At 48.4% G+C, this 24571-nt stretch overlaps 1 protein-coding gene across 1 annotated transcript in view; it reads left to right on the forward strand.

The window, feature by feature from the left end:
• LOC144820269 (uncharacterized) overlaps positions 1-24571 on the forward strand; it is a 938422-nt gene that overhangs the window by 305323 nt on the left and 608528 nt on the right. Inside the window, exon 3 of the mRNA XM_078677858.1 lies at positions 15904-16316. Within this exon, the coding sequence (XP_078533984.1) occupies positions 15981-16316 (336 nt within the window). The 5' untranslated portion in view covers positions 15904-15980. The remainder of the gene's footprint in view (positions 1-15903; positions 16317-24571) is intronic.

Genomic DNA, 24571 nt, shown 5'->3' on the forward strand with positions numbered 1-24571 from the left:
CGGGAACCGTGGGGAGGTATGGCCATTGACTCTGACCGTTGCGTTTGGTTGCTGATAACAATTAAAGATACGGTTGCGGAGAGTCTCACCCATGCCGAACTTCTGCAGTGCCAAATCCAGGTACGGCCAGTGCACTCGGTCGAATGCTTTCTCAGCGTCGATGGTAAGCATCATGCAACCCGGTCTCGTTCGGGACCCAGCCTCTATCAAGTGAAGGACGCGCCTAGTATTATCACTGGTTTGCCGCTGCGGAATAAACCCGGCCTGGTCGGGTTCCACCAATTGCTGCATATATGGGGCGAGTCTGCTCGCGATGATTCCCGTGTAGAGCTTGAGGTCAATATTCAACAGGGATATTGGTCTGTAAGAGCCGCATCGGGTGGGGTCCCGGCCGGCTTTGGGGATCACTGATATCGCGGCCTCTAGGAGGTCTGGTGGTATAGCACCGGGCTGATCAAAGGTGTTAAAGAGGTCGCGTAGCAGGGGGGCTATTTGCGGGCAGAACGCCTTGTAGAAGGCTGCTGAATAGCCGTCTGGCCCCGGGGATTTACCCAGTTTGAGGCGGGATATCGCCGAAATCACCTCTTCCAAGCCAATAGGGCGGTCGAGGAACTCTGCATGTGCCTCACTCAAGGAGGGAAGGGTCGCTCCCCGCAAGTAGTCGCTGCCCGCCTGCAGGTCCAGCCGATCCGCTGCATAGAGGTCAGCGTAAAAGTCCCCAAAGGTAGCGGCAATAGCCGTATCCTCTGTAATCCGGTCACCGTGGCCTTGTTGGAGGGTCCGAACGTGTTGCCTCTGTTGCTGCTCCCGCAGCCTGCTCATCAGTAGTCTCCCGCAGCAATCCCCCTGTGTAATATGCATGGCGCAACCGCAGGGCGGCGTATTCAGCCACATCCTGGTCCAAGGCTGCAAGCATCTTTCGTTCGGCGCATAGTTGACGCCACGCTCGTGCCGCCCCGTGCGCTGATGCATTTGTTCCAGCTCAGCCACGCGTTGGGTGATCTCGGCCCTCTTCTGTGCGCGTTCCTTGTTGTTGGCCGTAGCCAGTGATATGAATTCGCCCCGGAGGACGTCCTTGAGCTGCCCATTGGGTGGCTTTAGTGGTGTCCCCATTAGCATTATGGACCAGGAACTGGCCGAGCACCGTCTTGATTCGCTCAAGCACAGCCGGACTCTACAGTAGGCTATAGCGCAGGCACCAATGCCGCTGGGGTCCAGGCGTGGTTGGCATCAGGAAGGACGCCACCACCGGAGAATGGTCCGACAGGGAAGCGGGTTGTATCTCGACGTCTCGTGCGCGAGATGCTAATTGAGAGGAGCACAAAAAATAGTCGAGCCTCGCGTATGTTTTATGAGCCGCTGAGTAGTGAGTGTACGCTGTGGCCTGTGGGTGTGCATGCCGCCACAAGTCGATGTGGCCTAGGTCTGCAAGGCGAGTGTGACCCGCCGCCGAGAGCGCCCCCACCTGGCTAGAGCGCTGGCCCGACCGGTCCCCTGTATTGTAAAATACTAGCTTAAGGTCGCCTCCCAGTAATAAATGTGGATGTGTGGTGGCTGTGGCCGTCTCCAGGGCCTTGTGTAAGAATGCCTCCTGTCCATCGTTAGGTGCGTATATGGAACCTATCAGTAGGGACTGCCCTGCAATGAGGAAGCGGTGCGCCAGTAGCCTGCCTTTGATCTCTGCTTCCCTTTGTAGGACCCGTCCCTCAAAGGATTTGGCCACCAGGATCGCCACCCCAGCCACCTTCCTGTGTGCAGAGGAGAAAAATTGCCATGGGAAGGAACATGATTTAAGTCTATGGTGGTCTTTGGGGAGTAGGTGTGTTTCCTGTAGTAGGCAGATGTCCGCCCCCGAGTGCTCCAGGAGAGAGAGGATCGCTTTGCGTTTTGACCGGGTTATTCAGTCCTCTCACGTTGAGAGATAGAATGGTCAATGGGCGTGCCATGTCAAGCCTTCAGGTGAAGCATCTGCGTAGTGCGCTCGTGTCTTGTAGGTGAGAAAGGTAGAACAACCCCGCTCAGTGTTCGTGGACAAGGAGGAGCCCCCAGCCGTTTTCCCCATCCCCTCTTCCTCTTCCAACGCCCGCTAACCCCTCACCCCAACCCCACCCGGTTCCCCCCCTAACCCCAACAAAGAACTCCCGAAGAGACCCCCCAACATCTGTCCCCTTACTCATCATTGTCCAAGTCCAGTCCCACTAAGGGACAAGTCAATGGAAGATTACCTGAGTGGACGTCCCGCCACCAGGCCTCTCCCCATCACCCCCCCAGAGCCCAATACCTGCTAAAGAATAGTTTCTGAAGTGTTCTCCCCCTGAGTTTGTCTCAGGCTGTTGGTGCGGTGTCTCGGGCCACTTCTCGCACCGCATTGACCATGTCCGCTCTGATTGTCTGCGTATCAGGCCGCGCACTGGAACCCGATGTTAGGCACCGCGAGAGCTGTTGCCAGCCATCCCTTGTGGGCCGCCGCGGAGTGGACGCATCTTCCTCCGTGGCCGTGATCCCCAGTACCTCAGAGGTGTCCTGAACAGAGCGGAGTTGGTGCAAAGTCCCATTCCACCTGAATATAATACGGAAGGGATGACCCCAGGCATATGGTGTCCCGTGTTCCCTCAGGAAGTCCATTGCAATTTTAAAGGATTTACGTTTTTGAAGCGTTATTGCGGATAAGTCCTGGTATAGGGCCACTGGATGTCCCCGGAACTGTAGAGGTTGCTTCTTCCTGGCTTTGCTGAGGATGCGCTCCTTGAGTGGATAGTCTGGGAGGAAGGCCAGGATATCCGGCGGCGGGGCCGATGCTCGTCTTGTGAGGCCCACTCTATGCGCCCTATCGATCCGGATTTGAAAGTCGGCGGGTTCGCCCAGAATGCTACGGAACAGATCCTGCAGGTAGCCCGTCACGTCAGTGCCTTCTTCCTTTGATGGTACGCCTCGGACCCGAATGTTGTTCCGGCGGGACCTGTTTTCCAGATCCTCCGTTTGGGCTTGGAGGTCCAGCTGCTGGTCCTTCAGGCGTATCACCTCTTGCTGCAACTGCACTATCTCCTCATCTCTGGCGGTGTTTGCCTCTTCTATGGCGACCACTCTCTCCCCAAGGCTATCCACTTCTCTCCGCACCTCTCGAACCTCGCCCACTACCTCCTGTTTCAGGGTGTGGAAATCCTCTCTAAGGGAGTTGAAGAGGGATTCCAGGAAGGAGCGGGTAATTGGTATTTCCCCTGTGTCGGTGTCTTGCTGGGTCCTTGACTGGCTCGGAGATGGGTTTCCCCCTCTGCCTTTGACTGAGCCTTGTTCAGCATCTCCCATAGGGTCCTCTCTCCCTTCTTCCCCCCCTCTGGGCAGCCATGTCGAGAGGGGTACCCGCCACTCGGGGGCCAACCACAGCCGCGGCGCTTCTGTCACAAGTGCGTGCGGCAGCTGCGGAGCTTCGTGGCGAAGTTGAGTAGGGCTCTGATCCCAGGCCTCAAGCCGCTTACCCGGCCAGGCGGTGTGTGGAGGCAATGCGGGTCTGAAAATGGCGGCGCGTCCCGCGGCTTGACCGCGATGAATGTGGCAGTCCGCGGGCCGGGAGGATGGGCACAGGGGCAGGAGAACCTGTGGGCGGCTGACTGGGGTATTTCTGTCCCTCCGATTCCCCCCTTGCCCGTGCCTCGTCTATGTCTCAGTAGATAAGCAAGCCCCCTCACCTCCAGCGCTGCGTCACCAAGATATCCCTCTGATGCAGCCAGGGCCCGCCAGGGAGACCCCCATCAAATGGCTCGGATCCGGGCGGCCAGCAGGTGTCCGCAGGTGCAGGTCGTGGGGCTGTCACTTCGCTGGGATCAGGGCCGGGGGTCCGGGCTGCGGCCCCGCAGCCGCCGCGAGCACCGGCCGGGCCGCAGTGGTGCGAGGTGCTCTCAGGCTCGGGTGTGCTTCGGCAAGATGGCGGCCGCTCGCCTCGGGGCCGGCCGCCCCACCAGAACGTTCAGTTAGGCCGGGGTCCCTGTTGCCACCGCCTCCGCGGGGGACCCGTAGCCCAAGTCAGGTAGGCCGAGGAGTCGGCGGGGGGGAGCGCCCTCGCAGGGCCACACAATGCGACTCGGCGTGCGCCAAAAGAGGCTCCGCCCACGTAGGCCGCAGCCTCGATTTACAGCCCGGGCGGCTGTCCTCGCCGCTGCGGGGCCTCCCAGCGTGGCCCCCGCCGGCCCCCGCCGGAACACGGGACCGTTCAGCGCCGCAGGGTCGGGCACCGTCTCCACGCCACTTCCGGAAGACAGGCGCTCACTCCGGTAGGCGTCCGCCGCAGCTTCTCCTAGGTGGTCCCGATGCGCGCCGCCTCCGGCCGTGGCGCTGCGGTGGTCCGCTACGGTCAGCTCCGCCACCCCCCGCTTCGAACGCCCCGGGGGTCTCGCTGGGTGTTAGGGCGATCCCGGTGCGCCTCGTTGACCTCTCCCTTCTCCGCTGTCTTGTAGCGGGGGGAGAACGCTGTGGTTAAGGCTTGGGCCCAGTCGGTACGGAGGAGCTCCGGGGAGAAGCGTCTGCTCACTCCGACATCTTGGCCACGCCCCCCCCGACATCTTGGTCACGCCCCCCCTAGTGTTATACTTTAACTGTGTATTCAACTTCTTGGGGGGTTTTGCGGTCTGAAGCCTATCCTAAAATACTAAAATGTCACAGCATTGCAGGGCACATCTGAATGTCTACAAGGTTAGGTTCAGTGTCCTCTTATTTCTGAAAGACTCCAGCAGGGGGAACAAGTGACCAGGGCCGGCTTTAGCGCTGGTAGCGCCCTGTACGGCAATCACTTTTGGCGCCCCCACGTCCCATGACTGCCTCCTTGGATTCCCTCCCTACTACCTACAAAAATTACCCTCATCTCTCCTATCATAAGATATTGCTAAACACAGTGCCCCCCTGAGGTCACAGCACCCACCTCCAAAGGTTAGCGCCCAGTGCAGCAGCACCAGTCGCACTGCCCTAAAGCCGGCCCTGCATGTTACCTCCTTTTACTTCTGACTCCATGATCAGCCTAGTAAGTCTACGGAAACCTGTAACTCATTTGACCTTGCTTTGAATAGTTTGTTTGGTTCAGTTAAGACAAAATATTCTCTAAAGATCTCGATCACCTAAGCTTCTTAGAGCTGAACAAAGTTAAACCAACACAGAGCTGGAAATAATATTGCTAAGGAATATAGGCGATTCTAAATAAACATAACCAGGGTTCTTTTAAACTTGATAACGGAGGTTTGGGACTGCAGACAAAAGAGGAGACAATACACTCCCTAGAAGTAACAAAAAAAGGATCTGTCTCAACAGAGAGCCAGTAAATTAAAATACCCTCTCTTGATCTGTGTCTCTTACTGCCCAGGGATAAGCCTTACTCACACTATATTTAGTCCCTTCATCCCACCTTCCGTCCATCTATCATGCTTCCTTCCTTTATAATTCGGTATATCCACCCTTTTGTCATCAATCTTCCACCCATCCTTCAATCCTTCAATGTTCCCATCGATTCTTGTTCATCCATCCATCATTTCCCTCTCCATTTATAAAGTCACCCATCCATCCAAACTTCAATTCATCAATCTACCCATTCATCCAGCCTGTCATCATTCCAGCCATTCTTTCTTTCACCCACCAATGCAATGTTTTCATCCATCAATTATTTCAACCGTGCATTCATATTGTCATTCTTTTTGTCCTTCCTACTTGTCAGTTTCTTTCTTTTTTGCATATGTTCTTCATTTCGTTTGTCTTTCTAGCAATCTCTCTCACGCTCTCAGTATCATAGCCAGTGAATGGTGGGCCACACTGTAAGGAAATAAATGGGCCCCACAGCTACTATTTGATTGATAAAATACGGCAATAAATTGGGTTCAGTGCCCTCTGGGTCCTGGTGCACACGAACTGATGCACCAATTGACACTATGCCCCTGCAAACTCTTTCATTCTCTTTCTCTCATCATTTCACCTTTTAGGGCTCATTTACTATGATTGGCTTCCCACCCCTGTTCTCTGTTCTGGATTTCCCTTTCTTTTTATGAGGTTTTTTTTCTGCAGACAGAACATGTTTATAAATATTTATAGGGGTCAACACCCCCCCCCCCCCCCCCCCCCCCCCGCTTGGAGCTGTGTAAATACTGGTGCTATGGACCAATGCTGGCTGCTGTCATTGCAAAGTGGAAAAGAAGCAACGGCAACATGCGCCACTAGGAGAACGTGCTGCTGCTCAGCAAAAAGGGTAATGTACAAAAGTCAGTGAAAAATGACCAACAATGGGAGTTCGTGGCAACTGCTGAGTTACTATTGTCAACATCGACAAAAAGCCTTGACCTCTGCCAAAGATAGCGAGCATTTAAAAAATCAATTGCTGGCTATTCGTGGTTTTATTTTTTTAGCAGATTCCGGTGCTTTACTTTTAGCAATCAGCCCGTTTAGCCTGACAGCAGACTCAAACACGGATCCCCAGCTTTTCCATCGACACCTCTCATCGCTGCTCTACATCTTTTGCCGAGCCGTGTTGCAGGGTGCAGTGCCATTTATGGCCAAAAGGGGTCCCACGGGACACCTACTGACAGCCTGTGGTACTTCACCCTCCCAACACTCCTTGCTTTCTGTGTTTTCGGGGGCTTGTAGCACAACGGTGGTACCTTTCCAGAACAACGACAAAATGGATTGACCTATGCCAAAGGAAACGAACATTGATATAACACATAGCTGGCTACTCCAGTTTTTTTTTTTATAACAGATGCTAGTGCTTTACTTTCAAACTTCTGCTTTATCTTGATCTCTCCTCTACCCATTCCTGCCCCAGGAACTTTATGTATTCTCCTTTGCTATTCTCTCGCTGTCTCCTGCACAGTGAATTCTCTTCCTCTTAGGACCTCGCTATTCCTTTTACCACGTCCACTCTTTTTGCCTTCTTCTCCCTGTTGCTCATCCATATCCTACTGGCTGGTTCTCGTTTTTTGTTCTCCCTCACCCTTTGTCTTTATCTTCACCCCTTTCTCTCTGGATTGGACCTGACAACAAAGGTGCTCTTTGGCGGCAGCTCTTCCACTCCAAATATACCCATCACCCCATGTCATCACGTTCCATTGTTGGAATACGGACCACGATGGGATTTCTCTTCTACAACAGGGCATATTTTATTATAACCAGGCCGAACTAAAATAGCCCAGCTTGGGGTAATTTCTACCAATCACATCCATAGACTTTTCTTTTTTTTCTTTGTAATATCATTATTTAAATCAATCATTTATTGCAGTCTAACATGTTATGCACACACTCCCTTACCACAAGTGTCCTTTAGTTTACAGTCTACTATATCTGCATATAATGGTGATTAGTAGCACACCGGTATGGGCAATATGTTTTAGATACTACCAACTTCAAAAAACTAGAGTTTCCCAAAGGACCAGAAAGGACTGGGTATATGTAGTAAAAAAAGGCGATTCCTTTCTGTGTTATTCTTTTGTATGTGACCGACAGGCCTACACGTTAATATGACCTTATAACATGTAATAGTGACACTAATGATTATATCTATACACCAGTGAGCTTATTTGAAACTCTCATATATTTATTAGTTCATTAAATTTTGATTAAAAACATTTTTTATATACACAACACATGTTCATGTACCATTTCAAGACAGTTGTATATTTAAATACATGTTGTTACACTAAATGAGAACAAATCCTATACAAAACAAGTTATCGGGTGGACATCTCATACATGATAATTAATTTTTCATATTAAACACAAAATACATCATATCATAAATAAAACAATAATAAAAATCCTTAGTCGACACGTTTCGATGCTTTGTTCTGTTATCACACCTTCTTCAGGACAGATCTTAAAGTTAAAAACTGTGTATCTTCAATCTAAAAATAAATACATACAATTAGTCTTTTTGTTTTTGTTGGAGAGTACAGCTCATTTAAATTAATTTAACTACTGGTTGCAAAGATTGTCACTATTATGTTAAAAATTGTTTATACAAGAGGCACTCCTACTTAAGATATTTTGCCTTGAACCTTGTTGTATAGGGTTCTGGACCAAGCTGAAACCATTTATTACTAGGTCCACTTCATCGTCATTCTTTCTTCATGAGTAAAACGAGTTCTATAGTAGAGAAGATAACTTTACTTGTTATACTGGATCAAAATTTTAGTTCAAAATTTTGAGGGAGGAATGGTTTATGTTATCCTTCACATTCACTTTAAACCGGGAGGATTGATGTTCCTCGTGTCTGAAATACTAACTGCGACTTTCAATCTGCGCAAGTTCACTTATGTTGGCTGTGATGTTACCTAAAAAGAATAGGGATGTTTATTTGTACCCATCTCGATCTTAGACTATTGAGACAGCTATCCTCCTGTTTTTCTAGTATACAGTGAGTACATACCAATGGAGTTACAGGTGCTTTCCCATTTAGTTGGAAATTTTTAGCAGCGTTGTTCAACTTCTGTTTTATCTTGGGGTGTTTACACAATTGCCCTCAGTTATATTGTTCAAGTCCTTACTCCTGCACTGATAACCTACAAAGGAGAGGAAAAATGAAAGCGTCTCTTTAAGCTTCTAGTCTTAAAGATTCGAAATTTCAGGTGCTCCATGATATTAAAGTCTCCATACTGAAATGTTCATAATTATATTCACATTTGATATTGAATTTCTCCCCGGGCACAGTACTAAACATATTTAATCAGCGTAACTACTGCTAGGCCAGTGCAATTTTGCCCGTTAGAATAGGACCGCCCATGGCGGTTTTAACAAAAACAATACGCCGGCTCGTTTAAAAAGATGGGTTACCAGATGTCCCGTACCACCCATCTACCCCTAGAGGGAAACTATCCGCTCTGGTCACATTCAATTGACAAAGCCGCTAAACAGCTACCGTTTCCCTGTTTAATCAAGGTCTCACTTCACAGATTAAACAAAACGGCTAAAAGACTCGTTAGGAGGATAGCATATCGGTGTAGCCCGTCTTGCCCCTGAGCCGTACTAAGCAAACGCCATCCCGCACTCATCAGCCCCTTACCTTCGGACTCAATTGGTGTTACATCCGACACGTTATCTCTCTCGCCGGTGGAATGAGAGGGGACGGCGGCTTCAGATATTTATACTGATTCAGTCTAAGTTAATTACTTCATTGGTATGAATTATCTCCTTGATTCGACATGACAGTCCTCCATTTTGGTAGTTCTCAGTAATTTTTAACTCTGAGGTAGCGTTAAACATCGTCATCACGTAACGAAACGCGCCTATGTCTGCATTTAATACATAGATGCATTTTGATCTAACGGATCGGCCATTACAGAGTGTGTAGCGATCCTTAAATTAGTTCTTTTATTTGACAATATTCATTTTAGTATTCGGTTATGTGAACAGACCTAACGGCTCTTTAGTTATAAAGAATATATTTGAGTGTAACCCCGTTTTTTACTTTAGATTGTTTTTACGTTGTTACCCTCATCAGGCCGTATTGTATCTATTGTTAGATTATTTTGTGGGAGCTCCTATTCGCTTCATTTAATGTACGTAGACAATGTTCGATATATAAAAAACAATTATATGTATTTTGCAACTTATTAATGTGACTCCCAATTTCTTCGGGATATGATACTATACAATGAATATCGGTTCAACCAACAACACGGTAACATGGTATTATTATTTTCACATTAAGTATATCTTTATCATCTGTATTCCACACTGATTACAATTCATGCAGTAAGGTATAGTGCATCCCTCATATAATACAGTATTTAACTTGATCGGTTGGCAGATTGTCTATGCACATTGAATTATCCACAGTCCCATAGTGTAATGAATGTTTAGTATAACTTCAATTAAAAGAGTTAATTTTTGTAAACAAATCACAATATACTACCAATATATTGGCATATATATAATTTTCTTTTGTTACTGAAATGTGCAATGGTAGCATTAGACCAGCTATTTTGAAGTTAATGTTGGCAGACTTCTTGCTCGTACCAGTACTTAGAACAGGGAGTCTTTTGTGGTTCACCTCAAGCCAGTCTCTGCCCCAGTCTTTTCCACTATTCCCTCCACTCACCTTTGTATATCCAACCTTCCTCTCCTTTATCACCACAATCTATTATTTATTTATTTTAAGGTTTTATAGAGAGCGAACATGACCCGTGAGGGTATCAGAGCGCTCTACAGATACAATAGAGTAATACAGGGTCACGGCAGGCCATAGCACAACAAAAAAAAGGTAAAACGATAAAAATTAGTAGATATGAGAGCTTACAGAAAATCAGGGGGATGAAGGTGGGACAGGGTAGCAAACAGGTACTGTAACCTGGGGGATAGGATAGGCTATACAGCAGGACAAATATAATACAATGAACAAGAAAGGTAATGTACAAGGACGCAGGATAAGGCAATAGTCTCTCAGGTGGCTGAGGGAATGAGATTAGCCAAGGAATTTACCCATGAGAAAGGCCCTGGCCTCTTTTTTTAAGCGAGCAAAGGAAGGGATTTTTCTAATGTCAGGAGGGAGGGAGTTCCATTTTCTTGGTGCAGTTCCGGTGAAAGCCCGATTGTAGGTTTTTATTTTCCTAAAGCGTGCAGGCTGGAGTAGGAGGGCCTTGGTCGATCTTGAGTTTCTGTTTCCTCCAGATAACACAAGCTTCTGTGTAAGATACGCAGGGGAGTTAGAGTGAAGGGCCTTGTGGGTGATGCATGCCAGCTTGAGGTGAATCCTCGCCTCGAAGGGGAGCCAGTTTAACGCTTTCAAGTGAGGAGTGATGTGATCGAATTGTTTTGAGCCTGTAAGTAGTCTGGCGGCTGCGTTGAGGCAGGTTTTTAAGGGTGCCAGCGAGATCTTAGGTAAGCCAGAGAGGGTGGAGCAGCCGTATTCCAGTCGAGAGATGACTAATGATTGGACAGCGAGTTTTAGGTCCGGAGCGTCTAGAAAGGGTTTCAATTTCCATAGGTAGCTCAGGTGGAATCTGGCCAATTTCGCCATTGTGTTGATGTGATCTCGCGTATTTAGGTTATAATCCAAGGTCATTCCCATAGATTTGGCTGAATTCACAATGGTCGGTGAACAGTTTAAGGCTGTGATGGCTTTAATCCATGTCTGGATGTCGGGGTTGTTCTTGGGTGGGGAGATTAGAAGGAAATCAGTTTTCTTGGCATTTAGTTTTAGTTGATTGGAGGAGAGCCATCTGACGGTCAGCTTCAGGGCTTCATTCAGGGTGAAGATCTCTGCAAGAGATGAGATTTTTATGTAGATCTGAGTGTCATCAGCGTACAAATGGAAGGAGATATTTGCATTGCGCTGGTCTTCGGCAAGGGGTTCCAGATAAAGATTGAAGGGGGTGGGGGACAATGTTGATCCCTGAGGGACTCCCACCGTGACCACGGGGGGAGCGGACAGTTCGCCATTGACTAGAAATCTCTGAGATCGGTTATGGAGGTAGGATCAGAACCAGTCAAGGACTGTGCCTTCTAATCCCATCCTGAGTTTAAGGCGTTTGAGTAGCATCACATGGTTGACCGTGTCGAAGGCTGATGATAGATCAAGAAGGATCAGGAGACAGGTTTTGTCTTGGTCAAGGGCTTGAAGAGCGTCATCAACGATGTGGAGCATGGTGGTTTCAGTGCTGTACCCCGGTCGGAAGCCTGATTGACAGTCATCGAGTAGATGGTAGTTGTTGATGTGGTGACTTAGCTGTAATTGTGCACACTTTTCCAGCACTTTCGCCAGGAGCGGAATGTTGGAAATTGGTCTACAGTTGTCTGGGGAGGCTGGGTCCAGCGACGTTTTTTTCAGAATGGGTAGGACTTGGCCTGTTTTCAGCGAGGTCGGTATTAATCCCTGTCGTGGGGAGGCATTGATGATTGCAGTCCAGCTAGGAATTATGGATTTGGTAACTTTCACGAGACAGTTTGAAGGGAGCGGGTCATTGAAGTGGTTGTTGGGGTTCAGGGAGGCAAGGATTTTCACGACAGCGACTTCGTCAAAGGAAGAAAATTCGGACCAGTGAGCTAAATTCTTTGGTAAGGATCGTGGCGGCAAGGAAGGAGGAAGCAAAGGGTCAAAGTTCGGAGGAGGGAAGGAGGCGGCCTTGAGTTCAGTATCTAAAGTTTTGATTTTGTTTGTGAAAAATGAGGAGAAAACCTCAGAGGAGATGAGAGACTTGGGGTTTTCTTTCACTGTTTTGGCAGTTTGTTTGATTGTAGTTTAACCATCTCAGAGTTTGCGAGTTCTCTTCTGGGCATTTCCTAGTTCCGCTCTGAAGAATTCTTTTTTTTAGTTGACGATTTTCTTGTTGTAGATATTTCTGGCCTGGCGAATGAGTTTTAGGTGGTCTGTTGAGGGGTGCTGTCTCCAGGTTCTCTCATGATGTCGGAGGGATCTTCTCTCGTCGTTGAGGGAACCAGTGAACCATGGGTTTTTATCTCTGACTTGAGTTCTTTTTAGTTTAAGAGGGGCTAGGACATCCAAGATGCTTGACATAGTAGCCGAGTAATGATCATTGAGGTCACTGACCGAGGTGATGTGGGGGTGGGGGGTGGGGGGTAGGTCAGTTTTGCAGCGGATCTCAAGCTTGTTGATGTCTAGGTTTTTCCACTCTCTCCCTCCTCTTTGGGCCCTCCCTTCCTTTTATGAAGCAAGGAAAGGCTGCAGTGCCACAGGCTGTTACTAGGTGTGCCTGTGGATTTGAAAAGGAACCTCTATTAGCCAAATAAGGTACTGCATCCTTAATGCCATTATAATGAAAACGATTGCAGCTGAGCATAGGTTTCCATTCACCCTTTCCTTGCTTCATAAATTACATTGTATATCTTATGCTACTGCTAGGATATTTATTTTGTGGAGAAAATCTAACATACTTTTTCATTTGCACGCCATTAGCTCAGACTGTCATTAATGCGAGACCTATTGCATTGAAAATGTTTGTTGATCTTGGTAGTGGAGGGATACTGTGGATGTGGGAGTTGAACCTCTTACTGGAACATGTGGGAGACATTCAGGTCCAATGGGTGCTCATCTTGTATTTTTTCATGCAAAAGTTTGTAAAAAGCCAGCCGATAACTTCCTGTGAGAGTTAGTCAAAGGGGGAAGGGATTCCAACGTCTGGCATACCAGTCAGTATTCATTTCCCGCAGATGTGTTATGCTAAAGGCAGTGTGTAGAGTTACCTAGGCTCATTCAAACGTATTGAAGGGTTTGCCAAATGTTCACGCAGCCAGTGCTGAGCTTCTCTGGATAGATTTGTTTCTGGATTACTGCCCTTCAGCAACAGATAGTAACACGTCAGAATGAGGGTGAACGGTAAATGGCTTTTAGGCTAAGTACCTCTCCCAAAATGCAGGTGTATCCGCAGGGGCTCCTCAGGCAGCACATCTAAGAAGGAGCCACAGGGGCGAGGGTCGCATGCTGCCTGACGTCACTATCAGCACACGTGTCACCTATGCTCCTCACATACACAGCACTGGCAACATATGGCCTGTGAGTGAGCTAAAGTCACTCTGACTGAGTCTTGCCTCAACCATAATGTATCTGGGGGAAGGTTCTTGATGAACAGAGAGCGAGAGAAAAAGAGACAAGGACGGGAGTCAGAGAAAATTCTAGGAGGCACAGGGAAAGGCAGACTGAGAAGGAGAGGGAAAGGGAAAGAGAGCTCGAGACAGATAAAGACATCTATAAGAACCAACATGAGAGTGAAATATGGAAAGATAGAGCGAAAAACAGATAGAAACTGAAAGAAAGTGACAGAATGCAAGAGAGAGAGGGTAGAAAAAAAAACTTACACTATGATAAAAAAAAACAGTGGGAAATAGATCAGAAGAGGCAAAGAGAGCGAAAGAAGAAGAGACGAGAAAAAATAGGGAGGGACAGAAATTCAAAGATAGAGGCGAATGGAAAAGAGAGACACAGAGAGAAGAATAAAGTCAGACAGAGAAAGTCAGGAATACTCAAAAGAAATGCACTGGGAAAAGGGGAAAGAGAGAGAAGAGATAGAGGAACAGAGAGCGCAAGACTAAGAGAGAGAGAGAAGCCAAATAGAAACAGAAAGACAGAGAGATAAAGATGAAAAGACAGGTGGTGAGAGAGGCAAGGAGAGAATGAGCAAGGCACCGACGGGAGAAAGGCAGAAGGTACATACATTCATAGCCACGATGCATGTAGGTAAGAGAGCAGACTTCCGTGGGCGCGACTCTGCAGGAACATTCAGTGAGCGTCTCATCTTGCAGTTGAATGTTTTCCATCGGTCTGATCATTAAAAGACAGGGGCGGATTGGCAAGGCGGGCATTCGGGCATGGGCCGAAGGGCCGGTGCCTCAGGTGCCCTCTGTGGGCCGTTTTTTTTCTCCCCTGTCCCAGTCCACAGAGAGTGGACTAGGAAAGGGGAGAAAAAAAACGGCCCACAGAGTGAACGGAGACAGACAGAGAAAATGAAAGCAGCCTCGCTGTGCGGCCGGACAGCGATTGTCAGCTGTGTGGCCTCTCCTTCACCCCTGCCCTGCCAAGCAATCAAGCTGAGGCTGGGCTGGGGAGGGGTGATTATTTGCAAGAATCGGCCTCCCTAGGGGCCAGGTGTTTCTCTGGCCTTTGAGCCATTTTCACCTCGGCCCCCCTGGGGCCCATGCAGCCCAGAAAGAGTGTTAGTCTTAACACCTCGCCCACAGCCCTTCACATTCAGGGCATAGTGGGCGAGGAAGAATGGGTCTTGCTGTGGGGGCCAGGTGATGTTTGGATTTTTTTTATTTTATTTATTTATTCATGCGATTTTATATAGCGCAGACTTTACCCGAAGGTGTCAGAGCGCTTCACACTAGGAACAGCAATAATACATGAGGAGAAAAATTACAAGTGGACAAATTACAAAAGCAAACGTTAAGTTACATGAATCAAAAGTGACAATAGTGAGCAACCAAAATACATGAGGTAGCAATCGGTACATTACAGGAGGAAAAAGTGATGTGTGCAGCTTACAAAAGCGTACAAAGTACAAGTAGAGGTATAATACTGCAATAAATGGCAAACACTCCAGCACAAGAACAAACGTTACGTAGGCAATGGTGGCACTTGTGCAAGTATCTAAAGCAAACAAAAGTGAGAGGTAGCATACAGTGTGATACCAGAGAAAAGTGACGGGTGCAAGTTACAAAAGGGTACCATACACAGGTACAAGGGTAATACTACAGTAAATGGTAAACACTCAAACTGCCAGAACACACTTGGAAGGCACTTCCCATGCTCCAGCTTCACCTCAGCCTCCCCCTGGCTACCTGGCTACCTTGGATGACCCAGAAAGATGTGTTTTGTGCTCCCCTGCCAGGACATTTTCCCGAGGCCTGGAGGGCTGATTAATTTACTAATTGCAGGGGCCTTATCTCTGTTCATGTGCTCCTGAGCTGAAGGTCTGGGGAGGGCTAAGTAGGTTAGTAATAGCAGGGGCTTTGCTGCTTTTGAGATGCTCCTGTGCTGGAGGGCTGGAATAATTTTGGGACAGAGAGGGGCCTTACTATTTTTTTTAGTTGCTCAGCATGTAGGTCATTGTCCCCTGGGCCCTGTGTCCTGCGCAAGAACAGTATCCTCCCACTTTCATTCCTTGTCTGTGCACATTTTGTTTCATGAAAGGGCACGCCACTTGAATGTGGGCCACGCCCCTTAAAAATGGGCCATGCCCCTTGCATGTGAGCCACGCCCCTTAAATATGGGCCACGCCCCTTGAATGTGGGCCACTTTTTTCGTCAGTGCCGGGCCGAATTGTGATCCCAATCCGACCCTGTTAAAAGAGGCTACATTTTAAGAGACATTGCATCACGAGACCGGGGACTAGCTCATGCTTTTTCCTTGTCCCCATTGAATTATTAGTAATGCCCACATAGCAAACAAGCAGAGTAATCTTGATGTCTTTGTTTAATCCCCAGCCAGAAAACCCCCAACGAGGCGGCGCTTATTTGACGACGAAGAAAGGCAGCCGGAGTGCGGTCCGGGGAAGATACCTATGGCTCCTCCCATGCGCTACTTCGACAACCCTAACAGGTTTTATTACGAGAGGACTGCAACACAACTGCCTACACCAAGGGGTGGGTACGTGCCCGGGCCGGGGCACGACTATACTGCTACACCATGCATGTACGAAATGAGGTCACCTTCCCTCGGCGATGACAGTTATAACGTGTCGTTTGATGGCATCCCCGTGTACGACCAGTCACCATCGGGCTACGAATCTGACGCGTTTAATTACGACGACGACGTTGACGATGACGAGTACTATGAACAGCTCCTAAAATACATGGAACAGAAAAGGGCAAAGATAAACGCCGCTCAGGCCACCCCAGTGAGTAACATGTTTAGAGCACACAGGCAGCCTTCTGAACAGGGATATTTTAAGGATTTTGGGGGCCCTGGGCCAAACATATTTTAGTGACTCTGTGCAAATCCGCTTTGAATTGATGGTCCAATTCCAGCTTTTTCATCCCTCTCTCTCTGTCCAGGTCACTGACACTGCACAGTAGGACTGCTCCAAATTCTAAATGTGTTTTCTTCTGAGGAATATATATGTGTTTTGAATACTGCAATATAGCACCAGCATACTAACATTATTGCAAATAGGAGACCCACTACCATTTCTTAAATGTGATGTCCTGTGTTGATCTAAAACAACCTTTTTATAGATGTTTGCATGGTGTTGAAAACATTAACACTCCATTTCTCTGAAAAATGTCTGTAATAGACTACCACATATACTACATTGAAGGAAAATGGTATTGGAAATAATCTATGTTTAAAAAGTATTCAAGGTATTCAGGGCAAGACTGTGTGGTGAACAGAAGCAGATCAACCAAGGGGGCCCCTTAAAGGCTGGGGCCCTGGGCCTGAGTCCACTTTTCCTATGCCTTAAAACGTCTCTGCTTTTGAAAAGTCTGCACAGTAGAGGGTTCAAATTAAACAGCAATTGGATTTGTGATGTTGTGCGGAGGAAGATCACAAAAGTTCCTAAAAGCATTAAAAATAATTTCTGTGTAGTATTTCAGCAATTAAACTATAGAGGGGCCTCGACCAAGATTTACAACCCCATGCGACCCTCCCTCCCCATGCGACCCAGCGCCCCCCCCCCCCCGCTCCAGTGGAGCATTGTGATTGGTCGGGATGCCAACAGGGGCTGTAGGGATGGCATGTTCTCCATGTAGGCTGAGCCTACATGCAGAGGGGCAGAGTGCGCATCAGTGGCGGCTCCTTGATAAGGGAGAAAAAGGCGGTGACTCCGCAAACCATCCTCCTCACTCTGCATCTAATTGTTATGATATTACAGCTTTTGCATGAGAGAAACGATCTTACAGATGGTTTGTTTGCATATAAAAGCTGTAACATCACCCTTCACCAGAAGAGGGCTCCTGTGGCTGTATTGCGCATGTGACAGGTGTGAGCTGTTCCAGCTATCCTTTCACAGATGCAATACATATCCGACATGCTGTGCAGCATTTCAGATTACGGTGAATTGGGGCTTGTCCCTATCAGAAGCCACGATAATGTAAAAAGGACAGCCTTCCATCCTATCTGAGCCTCAGCCTTTTTTTTCCTGAATCTGGGCAGTTGGAAATCGTGATTCGTAAAGGGCACGTCAAGGACTGCCTCCGGTAAGTTTGACCTTATGTGTATGTCTGAGAGCATGTCCATATTGTTTGCGAGCTTGCACCAGTGTTTGTGTATTTGACTGTGTGTATGTGTGAGATTGTACAAAATTGTATCAGCATGCATTTAGAAAACGTCCTTTGCAGCAATGCTACCTACGTCGCTTCCCCTCGCCCCTTCACCCTAGCAGTGTAGTACAGATCCAAATAATTACTTCTCAGGAAGCTACAAAAAACATTTCAAATGTTCCCCTCATGCCCATCCCTCCCCCCGTCCGCCCCCAAAAAATATATATTCTGCTAATGCATGCACCACGGAGCACAGACAGCGCCAGTGATAAGGGACATCATTTGTGTATGTAGCACAACAAGCCTGTGAAGCGTGGACTAGAAATGGACCCAGACAAAAACAGCAGATCCACGATGTGAAAATAGATACTGCGAAGGAGTGTAGTTACTTTTTCTGTGTCATTAAAATGTATTGATGTGGGTGGGGGGAGCATCAGGAGGAATTATGTTCATGGAGCACACAATGTGTGTTAAAATAGCTGAAAAGCAGTTAGAGAGGCTAGTTTGCGATCAGCTCCTTCCTCCCCTTTGTTTCTCCCTCTCCTTGTATTCTTTTTCTTCTCTTTATGTTGTTTTGCTCTTTTTCCATTCTCTCCTCTTTCATGTTCCTTGTTGTGCCATTGTTCTTCCTTTACTCTTTTTCTTTCTTGCTCTCTTCTTTCTCCTCTTCCTTTCTTGCTTTCAATCTCCTCTTTACTTTTTTCTTTCTTTTCTTCGTTTATCCTCTTACCTCTCACATTCCCATAACTCCTCCCATCTCTTGTTCCCTCTTTTGCTTTTTCTCTCCTCTCTTCTCCTCTCCTCTCTTCTCTTCTCCTCTCCTCTCCTCTCATCTTTTCCTCTTTCTTTCTCTCCCTTCATGTTTTCACACCCTCTCCTTGTTTTTGTGTGTCCTCTTCCTCATCTACTTCGCTCATTCCTTTTATATTTTATTCCACCATGGGACATTTTGGTGGGTGAGGGTTATTTTAGGAAAACAAATAATTTTCTCTGATAAAACTTACTATCGATAGGACAGTCACAAGTGGACTTTTTTTGTTTATATACGTATGACAGGAGGCTGAGTCCACCTTGTACCTTCCCTCTCCCTCCCCCCTTTGGTTTACATTGTACACAGATAATTAAAACACTTTTAAACTGCACTGTTGGCCCAGGCCGCATGGGTAAAAAACAATGTCAAATGTAGTATTCTTTTTGCAATGAATCAACATGTAAAGCAATACAGCAGGTGAATGTAATTTATACCAGGCGGTTCTCTTGCAGTCACACACACAATCACTCCCTCAGCACCAATGTGTGTTAGCAAAGATATCAGGCAGGTCTGTATGGAGTGTACTGGCACACACACACACAGAACCGTAATGCGGTGCAACTGATATACAGCAGGTTATTTGATAATATCAATGCAGACCCTGTGGCCCTAGCCCTACTGCAACCTTCAGCTAATCCTAACCCTATACTCATCGGTTGGAGATAAACAACCCTCCCCCTGGTGCTAGGTTGATTGGAGCCAGAGTCACACTTAGTCAGGGTCCCCGGGAAGAAGGTGGTGGTAGGTAGCAGCACTGATTAGGAGGAAGTCAGTAAAAGGGAGTTTGGCCACCACTCGTAAAGTTCACCCACAGGATGCAGAGCAGAAGCAGGCTAAGGGTGATACTCATTAAAACAAAGGAAACAAAGGATTTGTCAATGTGTCTGTAAGAGCACGCTGTCTCTTGACCCACTTCCTATCGCTCTAGTAAGCATCAGGGCATCCCAGTCAATCACTGTCACCACCCAGGCCCCATCCGGGCAATACGACCTGGCCACACAATGTCATTGGGGCTGGGTGAGGAGAGGGCAGTTGGTCCGCCTCACTAAGGGCACAAAAGGAACAATTAATGAATGGGGGATGATGCAGGGGGAAGAAGCAGGGGAGCCTCTCGGAAGAATGAGGCACCCCGTCAGACACGCGTCGATCAAAGTATCACCCAGGCAATCCAGGGACACCGGAACACGAATCCGCTCTCCCGTGCCTCCCTGGAAATGAGGCCCAACATCTGATGCATGGTGATCTGAGTTGCACCAGTCTGTTCCGGTCACACACAATGAAGAGTTGCAACTCCGTACCTCCTTGGAAAGGAGGCGCAACACCTGGTGCACATTGAGACAAGGTGCACCAGATAATACAGGTGACACACAAGTCACACACACAGGTGCAAGTTTAGCATTGCCACATAAGGAAGAATGAGGCACTACTATGGGTGTGCCCTCACCTCCATGCGTCGCAACCCCTGAATCGGACACTGCAAGCAATGAGCATGCAATTGGCGTGTTGCACAAGAGAGATGCATTAGTTGACATAGCGGGCCACACCGGATCCTGCAACCAGTAAAAAACACCCCCAACAAGATGCTTATGAGTGTTGAGGCCTCACAATGCAGGGGCCACACTCCTTAGATGCGGGTAGTACTTTTGGGGTTTTGCACAAGGCAATAATGTCTCCAGGCGCACTACCAGTTGGGATCCAGCAGATGATGCAGGCATTTAAGAGGGTACTGCTCCCAAGTTTCACAAGTAGACAGTCAGGGTCCCTCATGGGAGGTCTTTGTTGTCCCAGTGACCTCCACAAGAGTACAGGGGGCAAGCCAACAAGCCCTTGGAGAGCACACTTCAAGGTGCCACATGGTAGGAGATAGTCATCCCAGGCCAGCCACTATTCAAGAAGGGGACACAGTCCCTTTCAATGGCAGTAATCCTCCTTGTGCATAACAGATTCCTATGGCATTGTACACAATGCAGTTCCAGGATGTCCAGTCCCACATCCCCACAAGTGCAACTCTACCCTGCTAAAGTATGTCACCAGTAGTTATACTGTAGTATGCCTTTGAAGTTGAGGGTAGCTCAAAGGGTTTCCCTTCGAACCACAGATGTCTCCCCTAAATGTCATTCCCATCTGCCACGAGGCTGTGCAGTGCAGATCTTAGGCCTAGATGTAGGTAATAGCAAATTATCGAATGGTAAATACCGAATTTTACCGATTCGGTATTTACTATTTGGTAATTGCTATGTAGATAAAAAATTCGGTAAAAATACCGAATCGGTAAGATTCGGTAATTACCGATTCGGTAATTACCGAATCAGTATTTGCCATTGATTCCGATGGGCCTTGAAGCCCATAGGATTCAATAGCAAATAAGGATTCGGTAATTACCGAATCGGTAAAATTACCGATTTTACAAGGGGGACAGGGTGTCACTTTGACACCCTGTTGCACCCCTGTTTCTGGCTTTTGTGCCATGTGACACACATACATGCCCTTAGGGCATGTCTCTGTGCCACATGGCACAGGTGTACATGCACAGATGTGCATGTACACTGGAATTCGTTATTTACCATGGAATAGTATTCCATGGTAAATAACGATTCGGTAAGGGCCTGTGGCACTGATTACAGTGCCACCTACATATTGATTTACAGAATCGGTAAATTTACCGATTCAGTATTTTACCGATTCTGTAAATTTAACGAATCTGTAAATATACCGATTCTGTAACATTAAGGCCACCTACATGTCAAATCCCAAATACCGGTCGGTAACGGCCAAAATCGCCGTTACCGACCGGTATTTGGCGACCTACATCTGGCCCATAATCTTTAGTTGGTCAATGATCTGGTTCCCAGAGACTAAGTGTCAAAGCCTCTCCCTCCAACCTATCCAGCCAGGCCCTCAAATGGCAGAGGTCTGTTATTCCAGTTGCATGCCCAATGTTTATAGCTGTCACTGTGGAATGCATAGATGTGTTCCCCAAGCCTGATTGGTCCCGCATTCTGTCTTTCATCTGTGTAGCTTTTGCCTTCTCACTCTAAGTGCACCAGGTATGCCCAGACGTGTGTCCCAGGCTCACTGTGCCACTGGATTCCAGGTAGTCTGGCTAATGAGGTGTGATACCCCAAAACCAGCCCCAGGATGCTTGTTTTGGGTCAAAGGTGGACCTGACATGTAAGTTTGGGCTGGACTGTTCGCAAAAGGAACAGGATTGAGATTGATTTGCATATGGCTGGGTATAAAATGGGGTGGCTTGGTGAATAAAATAACAATGAATTTAATCCAGATCTCTTGCCTGGGGTTGAATGTTTGATTTGGTCGGCATTCCTCCTATCATCTGTGTGTCTTTTGCTTTCTCGCCTTAAGTGCGCCAGGTATGCCCATACGTTGGTCTCAGGCTCACTGTCCCACTTGATTCAAGCTAACTTGGCTGATATGGGGTGATACCCTGAAACCGGTCCCAGGATGCTTGTTTCTGGGCCAGGGAGGGCCTTTTCTTGGCAGTTCGGGCTGAACTGTTGCCATGAGAAACAGGGTCAAGACTGATTTGCAAATGTGTTAGATTTGTGTTTCTCTGGTTGGCACAGGTATGCACTTGTGTCAAACAGGGACCCTCTCCTCTAGTCAGGCCAAGGGAACTACCCTTCAAGAATAACCCCTGCTCACCCTCTAGGTTGCGTGGCGCAAACAGACAAGGCTAATCCTCAGGGCACAAGTCAGTTAAGCATTTATGATTATCCACAGTAAAAACTAATGACCCACCACAAATGGACACCAGGCTGTAGTTTATGTAAAAATACTGGTACTTTATGTAAAAATATAGGATTTGAGGCAGTTACTATTACAAGACAAATAACGCTGTCACAATATGGCCACAGTGCTTAGTTATGAATAGGAGTTCTTCCGTGGGTTTTACCAAGGCTTGTTGATGGGTCTCGTGTGCTCCGCATGCACTGGCGATGTGACCCGCTGATCCGTGTGTGCACAACAGGGAAAACAAACAGTGCGGACCCTGGATACGGTAATTGCACAATGGACTTGGTGAAGGATGCTCCCGTCGCTGCAGGCGCGGGGCATACTCGTTAGGTACACCGGGATCGGACAAGCATACTGTTGGCGTACTCTTCGGGTACGCGCTGGCAAGGTCAAGCGTACTGCTGGCGTACTCATTAGGTATACCGCGATCAGGCAAGCGTACTGTTGGCGTACTCTTCGGGTGCGCGCTGGCAAGGTCAAGCGTACTGCTGGCGTACTTGTTGGGTACACCGGGATCGGAGAAGCGTACTGTTGGCGTACTCTTCTGGTATGCACTGGCAAGGTCAAGGGTACTGCTGGCATACTCCCTGCGTACGCACTGGCAAGGTCAAGCGCCCAGCGGACGTGGCGTACGGGGGGAGAGCACGATTCTTAAAGTTGGGGGCAAAGCGTAGGCGTACAGTACAGGCACCTAGCGGCTCGTACTCGGCCAGTACCGGTGGCTGAATCAGGTGCGGTGCGGATGCTACTTTCTACGCGCCATACCTTCCATCTAATTTACAGAGGATCAAAAGCGGGTGACCTCTCGATACCTCGGAGTGCTGCGGCCGGTATGCTACCAGCGTACGGGCAGGCGGCGCCTCGCACAAGACTCCGGGCTTCCAGCGGCCGGGGCGGCCAAGTGCAGTGCAGCCCGGGGGGACAAAGGGGCAGGATGCGGGCGGTCCAGCTGAGCGGGGCACGGCTCATCGAGGAGCGGTGCGGCTCAAGGCGGGGGCAGCCAGGCACGAGCTGCCAAGGGGGGTCGAGGCGCACTTCCGGCGAGGCCACGGCGGCACGGAGGGGTCAGGCTGATCGCAATAAATCATCAGGGAAGGGAGTATAAGCCCAATGGTCCCAGGGCTCAGCTCAGGGGGCTAGCTCTGGTTCCAGCCCTTGGAGATCAGTTCCAGGAACAAATCTGCAAAGTCCCTTTGGGTCTTCTCCTCTCCTTCCGTGTAGCAAGGCACCAGCTGCAGTCCAGTCCCCCAGGTCAGGGGCAGTTCTTCTTCTTTCAGCTTCTCAGGGTCCTTCTCCTCAAGCAGAGGTTTGTCGTGGTTAGAACAGGATCTCCTTTCTTAGGATCAGGCTCCTAAATTTATAGTCAGTTTCTTTTGTCTTTTCAGGCCAGGGGGGCCTTTGCATAGTTCCATTCAACTCTGGAGCACTTTGTTGTGCAGCCCCTGGCTGCTTCTTTCAGTGTGTGGGGCAAGGACAGCAGACGCTCAGCAGGAGGTGGAGCCAGCATTGCGAGGACAAGTACAGTCCGGAGCACTCTGCTGACAGTCCTCCCTCTTCCTGGACCAGGTGCAGGGCAGAGTCGTCAGTCGCTCCCCAGGGGGTGGAGCCAGCATTGTGGTGGCAGAGCATAGCCCTATTCAGAGTCAAGGGGCACTCCCACCACCCATCCTGGTGTAATCCCTCCATTCACCACCTGTCATCCCCAGCCCTGTCACTCACAAAACCCAGACAGCAGATACACATCCTGGCAGAGGCGGGCTGAAATGGTGAGGCAAGCAAATGCTAACTTTATAAAAGTAGCATTTGCAAACACAGAATATTAAAATAAACTTTACTAAAAGAAGTATTTTAATATTCTGAGTTCAGGCATTCTAAACTTGACCTTCAACCATGTTCCCTGAGCCTGCTGGGATTATAGGGTGTAATAATTCCAGCAGCCCATCCTGGCCTATGAGAACAGGTAGCCTTACAGTAGTGAAAAACAAAAATGGCTGTAATTCACGATTAGGACATGCCACACACATCAGAGCTTGTCCTACCTTATGCTTACAATGCACCCTGCCCTTGGGCCTACCATAGGGGTGACTCACATGAAGTAAAGGGAAGGTTTAGAGGCTGGCAAGTGTGTGCACTTGCCCAGCCAGCATGACAGTACCAGACTGCACGCAGGTGTTGCAATGGCAGACCTTAGACATAATTTAAAAGGCTGCTTCTCTGCTAAGCTGCCACAGCGCTCCGCGACCGAGCTCCTGTTAGAAGCTACCCAGTCAAGACTTCCCGGAATGGCGCGAGTTTGATTTGTCGAGGATGATCGCGCTGACTCCCCGG

This window comes from Lissotriton helveticus, chromosome 2_1 (genome assembly GCF_964261635.1).
Source record: "Lissotriton helveticus chromosome 2_1, aLisHel1.1, whole genome shotgun sequence".
Lineage (NCBI taxonomy): Eukaryota > Metazoa > Chordata > Amphibia > Caudata > Salamandridae > Lissotriton > Lissotriton helveticus.